The sequence below is a fragment of the Carassius carassius genome, chromosome 22 (assembly GCF_963082965.1).
Source record: "Carassius carassius chromosome 22, fCarCar2.1, whole genome shotgun sequence".
NCBI classification, from domain to species: Eukaryota; Metazoa; Chordata; class Actinopteri; order Cypriniformes; family Cyprinidae; genus Carassius; species Carassius carassius.
In genome coordinates, this window is record NC_081776.1 from 26,885,214 (window position 1) to 26,900,939 (window position 15,726).

Genomic DNA, 15,726 nt, shown 5'->3' on the forward strand with positions numbered 1-15,726 from the left:
TTAAGATGACAGAACAAGACGACAGAACAGGACGACAGTTAAGATGACAGAACAGGACGACAGTATGGCTAGGACTACAGTTCAAGTACGGAAGACAGATCAAATCGACATAAACAGAGAACACACACATCAACATATACCAATTTTTCGAACAACTAGACAATGACTGTTGACAAGGACAAATGTGTAGTACAAAGCACAAAGCAGTCGACTCATTTTTGGCACAAATGGAACCCCATACCAATCAGCTGTCATCACACGGACATATTACCGGCTCTTGGCCTCTTTAGCTACAACAGAGGGGAACACGATATAACAAATCCTTTCGCGGATATCCACCCATTAAATCAAATCATTTTCCCACCTGATTATTAACAAATCAGCCCTTCCAACTTCAGACCACGATAGATAAACAGCCCAGGATGCATACTAAAACAACAGCTCGCCCAACACAAAAATATTTATTTCTTCATGGTAACATACCCAAATACTGCGTGGCACAGCTCGAAGATCCCCATAAGGGAATAACTCGAAAGAACAGCTTTCGAGCAGTCAAGAACAGTTTGCAGCAGTCAACGCACGCCAACAACGCAATAGCTTCCTTATACACACTCACGCACCTATAGCACACCTGTATCTAATTAGGTGATTACCATTCATTTGTACTAGGGTTGTACCAAAATTAACAAGGCAACTATGACTACTACATATATATATTAACCCAACTCTGACTTCCTTTTAAAAAATATTTTAAAAAGTTAATTAATTTTATCTTCCTCAAACTCACGCAATTGTTTCATTTTCAAAAGATGTCTACAAAATAATCAGTTGACAGAAACCATGGTCTCCTTAGTATTCTCTAGGTTTATAGAGCAGCAAAGGAAACCATTCCACAATGTGCATGTTTTGAACACATTTTCTATGCTACTAGTTTCAAGTATATATGAAGAGTTCAGATGCAAAAGCCTCTAAGTGCCATCTGAAATTTTCTTATGAGCTTTTTTTTTTCAAGCTCGTATTTAAGTTCAGTAATTTAACTTAAATGACAATTAATAGGTCATTTTCATTGCCAGTAATGTGAAATAAGTGAACATAAACATACAAGCTTGATAAAAATGATCATTATTGAAGGAAATTTCAGATTGCACTTAGAGGATTTTTCATCTCAACTCTTCATATTTAGAATAACCTAAATAACTGACCTAAATAATATTTAAATAACCTAAATAATCAAACAGAGGGGCGTGTTTTACTAATAATTTGTTTATTTTTGCACAAGGCACTACATTGTTTTAATTATTTTGGTGTTATCAGAATACATAACACTTTAAAATTAAACTTACAAAAAAAATTGAGTAAAAATTCAATAAAAGCCAATGTCATGTATGTATTTGTGATGGTATGGAATACTATTTTATAAAGGTTTCGAGGAAATAAAAAAAGTTAAATTACTTAAATAGTTAATTTATAAATATTGTTATTTTTAAAGTTTAATGTTAACTTATTTCTACTCAGTTTTATTTATTAATGTACCAGATGCAGTAACTCAGATTTACTACATTTTTAGAGTGTATCCTCCATCTGTTTGCATCTGTAGATTTCTTCTAAATTCACCAATTTAGATTTCTACATTTCAGGGGGAAAGACTCTTGATGTAAGTCAATAACTGGGGACGTTCTGTATGCAAATTAGGCGTCAACTAGTTAAAATGTGCACATTTGCATCTAATTGACAGGGAAATGCAGGTAAATAAGATAAACAAAATAACTAAAGCATATCACCTGGTGGTGATATATGCTTATTTTAATAACTTATTTTATTACATGGCTTGGTTGAATTCCAATGTAGAATTGTGCGGAGTATAACAGACCGTTGCCATGAAAAACAGAGCGTTGCTATGGACTCACAGGATTCTAACCGTAGAGACGGAGCAGACTATTTTCTTTAGCGGAAGCAATACAATCGGGAGAGGGAGCACTTCAGAACTCCTGACCTGATATTTAGATACTATATTTCAATAAATATATTTGTTTGACAGGGAAGCTGTGTGCAAACAGAAATATATATTATTTTTCAAAAAAAAAAAAAAAGCATCCCAGAAAAAAGGGCACTTTCTCTCCAGGAATAAAAAGGGCAGGTGCTCAAGCCCCCTTTCATGTCTATGTGTGCACGTGCCTGATATATGTATACACATTCTCTATATAGGTATTATGTAAATTTAGATAAGCTGTTATAATGTATTATACATTAATGTTATGCATGTTAAGACACTTATAAACAATTACAGTGTTTTTGTTGAATTAAGATATTACAATTAAATATTTGTTTATTAAAAAAAAGATGGAAAGAGAGAAACTGTTACTTTTAGTTAACGACTAGTAATTGAATGTTTAAACAGAAACTGATTAATGATCTTATTATTTATGTGTAACACATTGGTAGCATTAAGATCAGAGCAGCACTAAACATCAGTGTTTATAGTAGAGAGGAGATAAACACATCAGACTTAACGCTTGTTTTCTGTGACTCCTGGTAATCACAAACACACAGATACTGTTCATAGACAAAAATTAGCCCACTGCACACAATCACACTTTCAACGGTTTTATAACAATATATCTATACTTTATTACTATTAAATTGCAAAAAAATAAAACAAATGACCAAATTACAATATAAAATCATGAGGAACAGAAGAAATGTCTCAATGTATTAAAATTCACTTGAACACAAACAGAATAAATCACTTTAAATTGAATAACAATAGGATAAATTGTAAATAATGTTAGATAAACAAATCAATACTATCGATATCAATACATAAACAATCTATTTAGGAACAATTTTAAATGTGTGTATATATATATATATAATTACAGGTAAAATAACTATTTTACACAACTAAAAAACGTACATTTAATCATCATAATAATTTTTTTAATTTTCCTACGGTCGTGTATTACTTCCAAATGAAGTGGAAGCTGGCACAGCAGATCTTCAACACTCCCTTCAAGAAGCCCAGGAGCTGCCGTGTCCTCGTTGAAGTCCTCAGAGAGCAACGAGACCTCACCATTGGCTTCGGACAAGCCAATCACCACCATGTGCTCCACCACTGGTCCTTGATACTAAACCTTGCAAAGAGCAGAAAAGGTACAAAAAAAAACTGATTTAGTGATAATTTATCTCTAATGATTTAGCTTTATTTTTTTATTAGGATAGTTATGTTTACACACAGTCTATGAAGGGCAGTGCTATATTGTGAATATTGTCATGGCTGAAGGTTGCTGCTAGGCACAATGCAGTCTTGTGTGTGTTACTGATTTCATGAAATAGTTACCACACGATAATTTAGGAGTAACAGGATGTTTAAATGCAACAAAACAAACAATCAAACACAACTGAAAAATCCTGCCAAAGTCTAACGTATTTCTTTACACTTACAGACAGACGTTTGATTATGCTTCAGTTGCCCTGCTCTAATGTGTATGTTACATACCTCCACAGTTGTCTGGATTGTCGAGTTAAACTTTGTGGCCTTGGCACTTGCTCGAAGGTGACAAATGATAACTGTATCATTCATTTTAAATTTGGACAAGGCCTGGTCCCGCCATAAGGACACCTCAAGGAGTCTGGAGCTGCTTCTTATCCCCACGTCCAAGATGGGGACTTCTGTGTCCCTCACAGTCGTCATCCTCAGAACCTGCATCTATAAAGTAATGGTAAATTAAAATATAATTGTTAAATATTAGTAATGTTTAGGACAGTGTTTGATAATCCAGTTTAAATCACTCACATGTTCCACAGTTCTTCCAGAGTTAAGTGGACTCCTCTTGAAAAGAGGTCCTGCTCCTCCCCAGTCACTGAGACAGATGGAGGAATCAGGGCGTCTTTGGCCATCTTCTCCGCATCAAAGGTCAATGTGAGGGGAGCGGTTTTGTAGTTTGTTGTGTTTGGACCCATGAACAGACGTTCCTGCCCATATCTTGAGGACACGGTGTGTTTTTTTTATGTAATATGTCATGCCCTCTTCAAAGGCAGCCCTGTCTGAAGAGGACTGCATGACATACACCTGAGCACCAGTAGACAGTGCACTAAGGTAAGTTATTACTTGAGTGCCTGGCCTAATTTCCCCATTTATTTGCATAAAATTGAGGGGTTTTATATTTTTAATGGTTCAGCACACACTTTACCCTGATGGGACTGGGGCGGCTATACGGAGAGGATGCCATTCTGATGAGGAAAACATGAAAAGGTTAGATTATTATTATAAAAAAATTTTTTAAACTGAAGAAGATTAGGACAGTGCACTAAGGTAAGTTCATATCAAGAAATTACCATATTTTTCGGACTATAAGTCGCACCTAAGCATAAGTCACATCAGTACAAAAATACATGATGACGAGGAAAAAAACATATATAAGTCGCACTGGTCTATAAGTCGTATTTATTTAGAACCAAGAACCGAGAGAAAACATTACCGTCTACAGCCGCGAGAGGGCGCTCTACGCTGCTCAGTGTAGACTACAGGAGCACTGAGCAGCATCTCTGGCAGCATAGAGCGCCCTCTGGCGGCTGGAGACGGTAATGTTTTCTCTCGGTTCATGTTAAATTAGTTTTAATAAATAAGTCGCACCTGACTTTAAGCCGCAGGACCAGCCAAACTATGAAAAAAAGTGCCACTTATAGTCCGGAAAATATGTTAACTTTTAACCCAAAAAATAGTACTGCCATGCAATTTAAAAATGTACATAAATGTGTTTATAAATGTGCATTTTATTTGTCCCCCCTCTGTCACTTAGGAAGTGTGCGATGATAATGCATGTGTTGTGATGATTTGCAGCGCGTTTCGTTATATACATGTGTTGTGATGATTTGCAGCGCGTTTCGTTATATGCATGTGTTGTGATGATTTGCAGCGCGTTTCGTTATATGCATGTGTTGTGATGATTTGCGGCGCGTTTCGTTATATACATGTGTTGTGATGATTTGCAGCGCGTTTCGTTATATGCATGTGTTGTGATGATTTGCCGCGCGTTTCATTATATGCATGTGTTGTGATGATTTGCAGCGCGTTTCGTTATATGCATGTGTTGTGATGATTTGCAGCGCGTTTCGTTATATGCATGTGTTGTGATGATTTGCCGCGCGTTTCATTATATGCATGTGTTGTGATGATTTGCCGCGCGTTTCATTATATGCATGTGTTGTGATGATTTGCAGCGCGTTTCGTTATATGCATGTGTTGTGATGATTTGCCGCGCGTTTCATTATATGCATGTGTTGTGATCATTTGCAGCGCGTTTCGTTATATGCACTTGTTGTGATGATTTGCAGCGCGTTTCGTTATATACATGTGTTGTGATGATTTGCCGCGCGTTTCATTATATGCATGTGTTGTGATGATTTGCAGCGCGTTTCGTTATATGCATGTGTTGTGATGATTTGCCGCGCGTTTCATTATATGCATGTGTTGTGATGATTTGCAGCGCGTTTCGTTATATGCACTTGTTGTGATGATTTGCAGCGCGTTTCGTTATATGCATGTGTTGTGATGATTTGCCGCGCGTTTCATTATATGCATGTGTTGTGATCATTTGCAGCGCGTTTCGTTATATGCACTTGTTGTGATGATTTGCAGCGCGTTTCGTTATATACATGTGTTGTGATGATTTGCCGCGCGTTTCATTATATGCATGTGTTGTGATGATTTGCAGCGCGTTTCGTTATATGCATGTGTTGTGATGATTTGCCGCGCGTTTCATTATATGCATGTGTTGTGATGATTTGCAGCGCGTTTCGTTATATGCACTTGTTGTGATGATTTGCAGCGCGTTTCGTTATATACATGTGTTGTGATGATTTGCCGCGCGTTTCATTATATGCATGTGTTGTGATGATTTGCGGCGCGTTTCGTTATATACATGTGTTGTGATGATTTGCGGCGCGTTTCGTTATATACATGTGTTGTGATGATTTGCGGCGCGTTTCATTATATGCATGTGTTGTGATGATTTGCGGCGCGTTTTGCTATATGCATGTGTTGTGATGATTTGCGGCGCGTTTCGTTATATACATGTGTTGTGATGATTTGCGGCGCGTTTCATTATATGCATGTGTTGTGATGATTTGCGGCGCGTTTTGCTATATGCATGTGTTGTGATGGATTTGCAACACTTGTGTTGTCAAACTGATGAAGATGTTTTCTTCATTTGCTGATGTTTTTTTTTAATTTGCATGTGTTTTCTTAAGTTGCAGCGTGTTGAGCTGTCTCGGCCACCGTATTTTTTCCTCGTCATGATGTATTTTTGGACTTATGCGACTTATATTCAGGTGCGACTTTTAGTCCGAAAAATACGGTACATGGCAAGCCATTCAGTGACTGGAGTTCAGTCGTCTAAAGGCACTCCAGCTAAGAAAGACTTGGAGATGACAAGTATGAATCATTAACTGTACATCAGAGACATACAAGTATGTTCTACCGTTATACACTGATTAGTGTCTGTGTCCATTTTAGGAGCTGCCAGGGAGAGAGATTCCAGTTTCAGCAATGACAGCAATGTCGAGTCATTGATTCGGCAAAAGTCAAACAACACAGCAAATATTTTGAAGGAAAATGAGCAATAAAAATGAATGCTTTATTAATATGATGTTTGGTGTCATTTATTTTAGGGATTTTTGTATGCATTATTGGTACATTTTTTGCCTTACTTGTGTTGTAAAGGTATAGTGCTTTTACTATAGTAATGACTGTAGTAATTTGTTTATATTACTATAGAAAATTACCACAACAAATTCCCATATATCACTGCAATTTACTATAGTAAGTTTAAAAAAAGTCTATAGTATATACTACAGGAATTTTACCGCATGTACTAATTAATGTACTCAAAAATACTATAATTTTTTTATGTAATTTACTGTAGTACATTTACTATAGTATGGTTCAAAAACATAGTATTTATTAGAGAAATTTTACTACATTTTCTATAGTTAATTTACTAAAGTATTTTTTCATGAGGGCAACAGATGATAGTTCATACACTTTCAGCCATATTTCAGTCACAAGTAAAAAGAAATCAAGCAAATTTGTGATGAAAAAGTCATTAGCAAACAAATTGTTTATTTTAAGAAACCTCGCATTTATCAACGCCATCATCACCGTCTGCAGAACAACACTTACAGCACTGGAGATAAAAACTTTATAACTTTTTTAGCCAAGCTTTAGAAGTGAAATTATTATTTCCTGTTCAGTAAGATCACTGAGTCAAGGCATTTCACATGATGCGACAGCTGCTTGAGGAGCCTGCTTCCGGCTTTAGTTTGGCCTTCATCTGTTCTCTGAGCTGCTGCATCATCACATCCATAACCTTCTCATGTCTCTGGTTGTAGTTTTCTATAATCTCTGCAAACTCTCTAGCTTTGTTACTTTCTGCTTCAGTGGTCCGTCTCTTGAACTCTTCAATCTCTTGGCTCAACCTGTCTGCCTTCTCCTTAAAGCCCTTCTCCTGCAGATCAGCCTGCTCTCTCAGTTTACTATTCATGGCACGTTCAGCCTCCTCTCTCTGAAGCTTCATCTCCTCATCCATCTTCTCCTTCATCTGTCTCATCCTCTCTTCATTACTCCGTCTCTCTGCTTCAAATTTCTCTTCTAGTTGTCGTTGCTTCTCTTCTTTAGCTTTTATTTCCTGCTCCAGGAGGGCTGCTTTCTCTTTTTCCTCTGAAAGAAAACAGATGCTTCAGAGACGAGAAGAGACTCAAACCATGATATATTTAAGGGTTATATTTTACTGTAAAACTGGTCACACTGGAAAAGAAGCTCAAAAATCTAAATGGAAAAAGGACATTGTGACATCCAAACATTAGTTTATATTTTCCATTTACTGTTTGGTCATTGTTGTTTGTTTTTAGTTTAGTTTGTTAGTTTGATGTTTGAACTTATTTTAGATTTTTGTCTTTTTATCCTAATTCCAAATGATCAGAAAAGAAAAAACCAACAATAAAACAGGAGTAAGTACTTAATTATTACTGTATTACTATACTATATAGTAGTAAAACGTATGTTAACAGTGGCCTACTTTTTGATCAGTTCACCAGTAATATTCAGGAAATAATAGATATTGCCCTGCTACCCCCATCCCCATTGGGCAAAGGGTTGAGATAATCACTTGTTTGTGCTGCGTGAACACTCACGCCTTGTACGGCGGCACCATTGCACAGCAAAGATGTTTCTCTCATAAATCTCACCTCATTTACACGCACACTATGAACTGAACTGCTTCCGCATAAATGATACGAGAGCTCATTTGCTCTGCTATTTCCTTGAACACTTTGAATAGGAAAATGACGTAATGTTGGTCTAGAATCTAAGTACAACATGTTTGCCATCTAGTGGTAGGGAATACAAATTAGATATTACACCATATTAGGAACTAAAGTATTTTATTAAAGGTGGGATGTGTAATATTTACAACTATCTATTTACAGAAATGCAATATAATATAAATAACTTTGTTTTCAGAGGTGTATAAAGACCTTACTTAATGAACAGTTATGTTTTATTACATTAGATCAATTTCTATCTACATACACCGCTGGTCCCCTTAAATGGAAGTTGCCACCATGTTTGTACAGTAGCCCTAAACGGTCAAACTGCTCTACACAATGTTTCGTCACTTTGTTGTTCTTACGAATAAAACATGGACACAATGAATAACAAGTACATTAACATTTGCAATAACATCGGTTTATTGAATAATTAAGTAAATATAATTCCTTAATTTACCTTTGTAAAGAAATCTCATTGCTCTCTGCTGACTGGTAGGGGTGTCACAATATACCGGTATTGACGATAACTGTAATATTCAAGGCAACAATTATCGATATTGTGTTTAGTGTGTGATGATATACCAGTATTAGGGATAACCACAATATTTAAAATGAACAGTTCTCTTGTGATAACAGCACATGTAAATACTCCAGTGTCAGTACCTGGTTGAGCTCCCAGGTGGCAGTATTGTGCCTCAACACTGACACTGTCACAAAAGACGGTGCAGCGCTCCGTGTTCATCAGAGTAAGTTGCCATTATTTTACTAGTCATAGAATGGGAAATGTTATAATAACAGCGGTTTTCTGTGTTCATATATTTACCGCATTTTCTTTACTCATCTTGATTTTGTATTTGCAATCAATACGGCCTGTACACTTTATTTCTTTCTTCAACTCTATTAACAGTTACACGATGGAAACGGATCTTGTAAAACTGAGCGACCACATTGCTACATTAAACTCTGTAAAATGTTAAGTTGGTCACAGTGCCATGCACTTAATGCCTCATCTGTGGTCATTCTTCAATAAGGTTCATTAACATTAATTACATTAGTTAACATATATAAATAACAAATAATTATGAACAATATTTTCACAGCATTTATTAATCTTAGTTCATGGTAATATTAGCATTTACTTATGCATTATTAAAATCACAAGTTGTGTTTGTAAACATTAATGCACTGTGAACTAACATGAACAATGAATTTTATTTTGTTAACATTAACAAAGATTAATAAATTGTGTAATAAATATATTGTTCATTGTTTATTCATGTTAGTTAATACATTAATGGTAACAAATGACATCTTAGTGTAGAGTGTTACAATTAATATTTATTCATACTGTTGAACTTGACAGTATTTTCTCTCTTGTTATTTCATTGGAGCTTCAAAGAAGACGGATAAAGCCAGAGTCGTGTGCCCTGCGTTTATCAATATCCTTATGTTTGTAGGGTAAAAAATGTACAAAGTAAAAAATAATGTGACTAATATCCCCCCCCCCCCCCCAGGTTTCTATAGATATAATGTTATATAGATATTGTCAATTCTTATGGCCACAATAACCATGATATGAAAAATCGAATATCGTGACACCCCTACTGCTGACTTTACAGATGACATCTTTAGCTGTGTCGGCTACCATAACTTCTCTAAAGGGAGGGGTGAGCGGGGGACTGCACCTTTAAGTATGACGTCTTGTCGCAATTTTGCGACTTTGGCACTTAGAGGGTTAATGCAACATCTGAAAATTTTGTTCCAGCCTTATAAATTAGAACTTATTTAGAACCAATACAACAGAGACTGGAGAGTTCCTAATATTGTTCTCGATCACACTGATTTTTATTCTTAATGATAATGGCATAGGTAGCCCTTCCAGAACCTAAACCCTGGACTGCAGATGTTATCTGAATAAGATTGTATGTGCTCTTAAAGTAAAACTATTCTTGGACCTTCGAAACTACTTTTACCATTTGGTTCTACTTATAGCTGTGTTTTAAACTTTTTTGGCTGCTACATGTCTCTGAGTCCTTTATTGTGCAGAAACACTAACAATTATCTAACCCTTAAGCACCATTTTTCACAAGGAACCTAGTCAGAATTTAAAAACAGAATTTAAAATTCTCACTCTTAATCTTTTTCTCCTTCTCAGTCAGTTTCTTGTCGGCCTTCAGAATGGCTTTAGAATCCACAGTCTTCAAGAACTCCTCTAGGACCTCTTCAGCCTATTAGCAAAAACACACGTACAGAAAAAAAATAGATAATTATGACAATGATGATAAAAGTGGTCATGTCTTGTGATGTTGTCTAATATGGGGATAACCTTGACTTCTTTATTGGCCTGGCTGTTATATTTCTTCCCAATGTCCTCCAGATCTTTGCAGAAGAGATCATAGCCACCAGGTTTAACATAGAAGCCCTGCTCAAGTTTTTCCATCATTGGTGCAGAGAGGGATGACAGGATTTCTTCACAACGTTTCTTTGAAGCTTGTTTGTTTTGGCACAGGTATTCATCAAAGAGTTTAATAATCTTTTCCTAAAAACACAAAACATAGCATGTTAGTGGTAGAGAGTTACACAAGCTGCTGAATACTGATGATGTGCTGTCTACATCATACGATCCGACAACTAGTGTGCTCTTAGCTTTGAGTCAAGATTAGCATGATGAGACTGCTAATTTGAGGAGACCTGACAGACAGAATTGTTGTACATAAACACAAAATGGCATAAATCCAGCGATCAAATTTCTAACTCTTAGTCATGCAAAAATTATATGGGATTCATGCTACAAACCAAAGGGAATATTAGGTGGGCATTTAAATATCTTTTCAAAAAGGTAACTCAAAAACTTGCGTACACGACCTAAGACCAGACGTGAGATTTGATCGTAGCAACCGCTCATGTCCATATTGATAAATTCCTAGTTTTGTACTGAAATGTCCATACACCCAGTTTTCTGTCATACGTTCATTTCGTACATGAGGCCCAATGTGTTTAGGAGGGATAGAAATAAAGGTAGAGGGGGTGGTCTGTTGGTCTATATCAAAGAGTCAATGAAATGCCTTATTGAATGGTCACATCGAACATAACTGGAATGCATTGGTTTGAGAGTATCACTGTCATCAGAAATGCCATTTAATATAATTTGTCTACAGGCCATCATCAACTGATAATAGTCTGGAGGTTTATTAATGCACATACATGACAGGGAGGCGCCCTCTCGATCACTTGAATTTTTTCCTGATAATGAAATCACTTAAAATTGGGGTGTCTCACATACATGAGAAATATAGGTCCTCTGCTATTTTCAATATACATGTTGCCCCTTGGTAATATCATTAGAAAATTCAGGATTAGTTTCCACTGTTATGCTTATGATACTCTATATATCTATATAGCTGTATATCTCAACGAGACCAGATGACACTTCTAAATTATCTAAGCTAACAGAGTGTGTTAAAAATGTAAAAGATTGGATGACCAATAATTTTCTCCTATTAAATTCGGATAAGACAGAGATATTAATTATTGGACCAAAAAACAATACACAGAATCTCGTAGATTACAGTTTGCAATTAGACGGATGTACTGTTACTTCATCTATTATATTAGAGAGCAACTTGTCTTTTGAAAACCATATTCAGAAACCATAGGTCACAAAACGCTGGACTTTTGGTAGTTCCTAGGATAGCAAAGTCCACTAAAGGAGGTAGAGCTTTTTCACATTTGGCTCCCAAACTCTGGAATAGCCTTCCTGATAATGTTCGGGGTTCAGACACACTCTCTCTGTTTAAATCTAGATTAAAAACGCATCTCTTTCGCCAAGCATTCAAATAATGCATCTCATCATTTTGAAATGCAGTTACATCTAATCAAATGTGCATTTTTATTCTTTAGCTTGGGTTAAACTAATTAATTTTACTTGGTTGGATCAGCAGCTATGCTAATGATGTCTCTATCTTGTTTCTCTGTTTTGCCACGGGATTTACACAAGCTCCAGTCTGGATCCAGAACACCTGAGAAGAGATGATGACACAATGTGTGATTGCATCATATAAAAATTGCTGTTAATAGTGTTCATCGTCTGGTTGATTACATCTTGTATTAATTTTTCCGTACATTTCTGCCATATGCACACAAACTGACAGTCACCACTTATAAGCTACTACTAAATATTGTAGAAACTTAATTTTCATGTAAAGTTGCTTTTCAATGATTAGTATCGTAAAAAGTGCTATACAAATAAACTTGAATTGAAATTCAGGAGACAGACCAGTGAGCACTCCCCCATCACCATCGACGGGACTCCAGTGGAGTGGGTCAGCGGTGTTCACATCACCGAGGACCTCACCTGGACTACTCACACACGGTCAGTAGTAGCCCATCAGCGTCTCTTCTTCCTCAGGCTAAGTTCTACAGTTACACTGTGCAGAGCATCCTGACTGGCTGCATCACCTCCTGTTACAGGAACTGCACTCCTTTTAACTGGAAAGCCCTGCAGAGAATAGGTCAGATGGCCCAGCACATCGTCAGCGGTGAGCTTTCCTCCCTCCAGGACATCTACACCCAGAGATGTGTGAGGAAAGCACGTAAGATCAACAGAGATTCCTGCCATCTAAACCATGAACTTTTTCCGCTGCTACCATTATGCATATGGTACCGCAGCATCAGGACCCGAACCAAGCAGAACGCAAGACTTCTTTTTGCAAGCCATCAGACTGAACTCCACCTCCCCCTCACACTGGATTACTTCTACACACCAGCACACTTACTCTGACAGCACTGCACTGCATAGAACACATGCAGCTCCATCTTCTCTTCTGCACTAACAAACTACTGCACTGAACTACACAGTACAACACTACAGTATAAATCACTGTAAGTCATATATAAAAGCTATACACACATTTATAGGTCTTCTGAGTATACTGTGTTCTATGTGTATATTATGGAAATATGTACATTGTGTACAATTGTCTATTTTGAAAAATGTGTATATTGTTTAAAATGGGAATATTGTTATGTATGTATATTGTTAATTTTTTTTATATATTGTTGCTTGTCCTGCCATGGCACAGAGTCTTGTACCTAAGAATTTCACAATCGTTACACTTGTGTAAATGATGTATGACAATAAAGAGATTTGATTTGGTATCCAAACACAAGCCAAGTGTCTCTCTCCTCCAATATTCAGCTGCATGGAGTTACACAACTGAATTTTTTACAATACTGAACTGTGTAGTGACCTTCAAAGATGTGTCATTCCTTTCTAACAGCCTGGTATCTTGAACATTTGAGGTCCTTTGATATAAAGGAAAGCCATTTTAGTGACATTCTTGTTCATGATTCTGACATGCTAAAGGACTTTCATCCATTGACAGGATACAAAAGTAGGTGTGAAAGTGCTTGTGACTCCAAGTGTTTTTATCTTTTTAGGAGATAAGAGTTGAGAGTTGTGTCTGTATTCTTGATCAGACAGTGTATTCCACACACTAATATATTCATTTAGGTTCCCACCATTGCTATTAAGAATGGAAAATAAATGTGTCCCAGTGAATTAATGATTTTGACTGCTTTTGATTCTAGGTTCCGCTTCCTACTGTGGGTTTACGTTTTCCCTACCAAACAGGAGGGTGGCGTTGCCTGAAAGGCCTGAGTCTGTGGACCATTTGAAATCTTTCCCTAAAGAAACATTACAGCTGAAATCTGGATCCTCACTACAATTTGAAGACCCGGACTTTAACAATAAACATTGTAACCTGAATGACATTAAAGAGTTGCCAGCAGAGAAAGCAACCTTAATAGCAACTGTTATTACCTGTGTTGTGGTTTCTTATTTTAGAGTCAATATTATTATTTTTTTGATTATTATTACTATTAGAAACATTTTTTATTTTAAATAGATCTGCATGGAGTTTTATTTTTTTTTGTATCTGTAATGTTGACCTTCTGGGGAAGTTAAACATGTCCCTTGAAAAATACAAAACACCTCTCCTGAAACTCTACAGAAAGAGAACAGATGCATTTGGAGAAGAAATTAAGAATCTTTTGGACAAGGTGGATGAACAGGCATTGAGATTATTTAATATATTTCAAATACTGCAGTATTTACAGCTTTCTGAATACAACCATTAATACAATTTGTGTATTTTTTAATATACTGGGTTCAACCCGTATAGATTATAGGCCTATTTGTATTCAGTAAATAAAACAAAAAGAATAGGACAGGACACATCCAGGGAACATACAACAACAAACTGACACAGGACTGCAAACACAAGGAAAATAAATAAGGAACGAGGGAAACACAGGTGGGGCAAATTAACCAATAATCAGGTAACAAGATGGGTGGGGTTAGACAATTGACATGACAGCACATGCCACACAGGAAACAAAGACAAAAGCAATGTTCTCACACAAAACAAAACACAAGCACAACGGCAGCAAAACAATTACAAGCCATGTGATTGAACAAAACAAGACACGAACATGCAGCTAATGAGAATACTCATAAGCTGCGTGTCCAACAAAAGACATGACAACATGAAAGTACCAGCCAATGTAAAACACAAGCTGCATGCAAAACCACAAGACACGAGGACAGAAGAGCGTACGGCCCAAGCGAACTCGAGCATGGAGTGCGAGTGTCCGAACCCCAATACCAAACCAAAACTGAATCTGAACAAGACCTGAGTGCCGGGATCCGAACACCATGCTCCAACATGAAAGAAGGCATTCAGACGAGAGCACACGGCTTGAGCAGTGGACACGCCCCCCAGCATTTGAGAGCTGAGAATGTTAGTTTTTTTAAAGATTTTGTTAGCTTATTTTATTTACTTGCCATTTTTTATCATTCAAATTTGGCAAGGTGGTTAATTTTTGTATTTATTTATTTTTTGTGGTGTGACAAAGTCAAAACACATTTTATATTGCTTTACACAGACTCTAATATACAAATGTATGCTGATGACAGTTTCATATGTGCATGCTAATAACAAACAAGAATTTATATTATATTATAATATTTAACTAATTTCTGATTGGTTAAGTAACTCATATCTGGAAGTAAAACTCTTAGTTTTTTCTTAAAAAAAAACAACAACAGTGACTCCTCATCCTGATATATTTGTTAAGGGAGAAAATCATCTCGGTTAATGAATGTAACCATGGTTCCCTGTGAGGACACAGGGTCCCACATGTGGACTGCCGCCAGCAGGACCGGTGTCTAAAGCACGTGTGAAACATCTCCAAGAACACGTCACCAACTGTCTGAAGGAGATGTAAAACAGGCAGGCCGAAGGCATGGCGAGGGGAAACAACGTCTCTTTCCCCCTTTGGGGAAACATGATTACATGCATAACCCGAGATATTCCCTTTCTAGGGAATTCGAACAGCGTC

At 36.7% G+C, this 15,726-nt stretch overlaps 1 protein-coding gene across 1 annotated transcript in view; it reads right to left on the reverse strand.

Moving 5' to 3' along the window:
• Nucleotides 1–7,154: 7,154 nt before the first annotated feature.
• LOC132099193 (guanylate-binding protein 4-like) overlaps nucleotides 7,155–15,726 on the reverse strand; it is a 29,818-nt gene continuing 21,246 nt past the window's right edge. Inside the window, exons 7-9 of the mRNA XM_059505645.1 lie at nucleotides 10,652–10,864; nucleotides 10,457–10,553; nucleotides 7,155–7,717 (exon numbers count right to left, since the gene is read on the reverse strand). Of these exons, the coding sequence (XP_059361628.1) occupies nucleotides 7,275–7,717; nucleotides 10,457–10,553; nucleotides 10,652–10,864 (753 nt within the window). The 3' untranslated portion in view covers nucleotides 7,155–7,274. The remainder of the gene's footprint in view (nucleotides 7,718–10,456; nucleotides 10,554–10,651; nucleotides 10,865–15,726) is intronic.